This window comes from Neopelma chrysocephalum, unplaced genomic scaffold (genome assembly GCF_003984885.1).
Source record: "Neopelma chrysocephalum unplaced genomic scaffold, ASM398488v2 Primary Assembly neopelma1_94148, whole genome shotgun sequence".
In the NCBI taxonomy this organism is placed as follows: Eukaryota; Metazoa; Chordata; class Aves; order Passeriformes; family Pipridae; genus Neopelma; species Neopelma chrysocephalum.
In genome coordinates, this window is record NW_020922856.1 from 1 (window position 1) to 2,885 (window position 2,885).

At 50.8% G+C, this 2,885-nt stretch overlaps 1 protein-coding gene across 1 annotated transcript; it reads right to left on the reverse strand.

Moving 5' to 3' along the window:
• Window positions 1-4: 4 nt before the first annotated feature.
• Window positions 5-2,550, reverse strand: LOC113980429 (pre-mRNA-processing factor 39-like). Its single transcript, XM_027707645.1, has 4 exons — window positions 2,420-2,550; window positions 1,425-1,589; window positions 345-485; window positions 5-115 (listed from the first exon to the last, which is right to left on the reverse strand). Exons 1-4 carry the CDS (start codon window positions 2,483-2,485, stop codon window positions 5-7), a joined length of 483 nt encoding a protein of 160 aa, XP_027563446.1. The 5' UTR covers window positions 2,486-2,550.
• Window positions 2,551-2,885: the final 335 nt, after the last annotated feature.

A 2,885-nucleotide genomic window follows, 5' to 3' on the forward strand; every position in this document is an offset into this window, starting at 1 on the left:
TCATTCAGGGGTTATGGGGGTCCCTGTGGGGGTTATGAGGGGTTATGGGGTCCCCAGGCTCAAGGCACCATGACCAGGCCTGGCACCGCTGCCTCGAAGCCCCGCAGGATGTGCCAGATTTTGGGGCTCAATCCTGGATTTTAAGCCTCATCCTGGGCTTTGGGGCCCAATCCTGGATTTTGGGGCCCGATCCTGGATTTTGGGGCTCCCCCCCCAAATTTGGGGCCCAATCTTGGATTTCAGGGCTCCCCCTGGGGTTTTTTGGGGCCCGATCCCAGGTTTTGGGGCCCAGTCCCAGATTTCGGGGCCCAATCCCAGATTTTGGGTCCTGATCCCAGATTTTGGGGTCCCCCCTGACCTTGTTTCTCCTCGAAGGCCGCCCAGAGCAGGTGGATGTTGGGTTTGCGGGGCAGGTGGAAGCCACAGGCCCTCTGGAAAACACTCCGGGCCCCCGGAACCGTCCGGGACTCCAAATACCGTGTGTACTGGGAACAACAACGGGATCAACCCAGGGGAGACGGGGAAAAGGGGGGGAAAAGGGGGGAAAAGGGGAAGAAATGGGGAAATTATGGGGGGAAAAGGGGAAGAAATGGGAAAAAAAGGGGGAAAAGGGGGAAAAAGGAGGAGGAATAGGAAAAAAAACGAGGGAAAATTGGGAAATATGGGGGGAAAAAGGGGGGGGAAGAGGGGAAAATGAGGAAAGGTGGGAGAGAAAAGGGGGGAATGGGGAAAAAAGAGGGAAAAATGAGGGAAAAAGAGAGAAACATGGGGGAAATGGGAAAAAAGAGGGAAACATGGAAAAAATGGGGGGAGAAAAAGAAAATGGGGAGTAAAAAGAGGGAAAATTGGAAAAAAGAGAAAAAAGAGGGAAGCATGGGGGAAAAATGGAGAGAAATTTAGGGAAAAAAGAGGGAAAAATGGGGAAAAAAGGGGGGGAGAAGGAGAAAAAATGGGGGGAAAAGAGAAAAAAAGGGGGGAAAAAGAGGGAAAACTGGAAAAAAAGAGGGAAAATTGGGGGGAAATGGGGGAAAAAAGAGAAAAAGTTGGAAAAAAACAGGGGAAAAAGACGGAAAAAAAGATGGAAACATGGGGGGAAAAAGAGGGAAAAAAGGGAAAAATGGGAGAAAAAAGAGAAAAAATTGGAAAAAAACAGGGGAAAAAGCTGGAAAAAAGATGGAAACGGGGGAAAAAAGAGGGGAAAAAAGGGAAAAATGGGAGAAAAAAGAGAAAAAATTGGGAAAAAAGGAAATGTGGAGGAAAATGGGGAAAAAAGAGAGAAAAATGGGTAAAAAAAGAGGGAAAATTGGAAAAAAAGAGGGAAAAAAAGAGAAATGTGGAGGAAAAACAGGGAAAAAAGAGGGAAAAAGGGGGAAGGCCTCTCCCAGGCTGGAATGGCGGGATTGGGATGGGGATTTGGGGCCCACCTTGATCCAGAACTCCTCGTAGAGGGCGCAGGCGATGACGCAGCGCTCGAACAGGACGATGGTTCTCTCGTGGTTCCCCGAGGCCACCTCGAAGTCCAGGTATTCCCGCCAGTTCCGCAGCTGAGCCCGCTCCAGGGGCTTCACGTGGAAATACGGACGCTTGATCTGCATGGGAGACACACGGGGGGTCGGGAATTCCACCAGGAATCGTCCCGGAATCCCAACGTTCCGAGGGGGTTGGGGGGCGGCCAAAATTCCGGCTCCGAGGGGGCCTCGGGGGTGGGCACGGAATCCCAACGTTCTCAGGGGTTTGGGGGGGAATCATCCTGGAATCCCGGAGTATTCCAGGCTGGAAGGACCCCCCAGGGATCAGCAGAGTCCCAATAATTCTGATTATTTGTGAGGACAGTCAATGATTCCAAATAAAAACCTCAAATCCAGGCAGAGAATTCCAAGGGGTTTGGGGGGGGTTTGGGGGGAATCATCCCAGAATCCCAGAGTATTCCAGCCTGGAAGGGGTTTGGGGTGGAATCATCTTGGAATCCCAGAGTATTCCAGCCTGGAAGGGGTTTGGGAGGGGGTTTGGGGGGGAATCATCCCAGAATCCCAGAGTATTCCAGGCTGGAAGGGGTTTGTGGGGGGAATCATCCCAGAATCCCAGAGTATTCCAACCTGGAAGGGGTTTGGGGTGGGATCATCCCAGAATCCCAAAGTATTCCCAGCTGGAAGGACCCCCCAGGGATCAGCAGAGTCCCAATAATTCCGATTATTTGCGAGGACAATCCATGACTCCCAATAAAAGCCAAACTTTACCCTATTCCAGATGGGATTTTGGGGGGATTTAAGCCCAGTTAAACCTTTGGGGGGATTTAATCCCAGTTTTACCCTATTCCAGATGGATTTTAGGAGGATTTAATCCTAGTTTTATCCTCCAGGGGGGATTTAATCCCAGTTTTACCCCATTCCAGGGGGGATTTAATCCCAGTTTTACCCACCCCGTCCTCGAAGTTCCAGCGCTTCCCGACCTCGGCCTCGTTCTGGGCGTGGATTTGCTGCCTCATGGAAATGACGAGTTCCCGGATCTTCTCCTGGTCCAAATCCTCCTGGAATGGTGGGAAAGGGGTGGGACAGAGCCCCCAAAAAAGGGGGGGAACACAAACCCCCCAAAACGGGGAAAAGGGGGGATTTACCCACCCAAAAAACACCTGAAATGGGGAAAAAGAGGGATTTACCCCCAAAAAAACCTCTCCTAAAATGGGGAAAAAGGGGGATTTACCCACCCCAAACCCCCCTAAAACAGAGAAAACAAAGGATTTACCCCCCAAAATTCTCCTAAAATGGGAAAGAAGGAGGATTTACCTTCCCAAATCCCCCTTAAAACAGGGAAAAAGGGGGATTTACCCCTAAAAACCTCTCCTAATATGGGGAAAAAGGGGGATTTACCCACCCCAAATCCCCCTA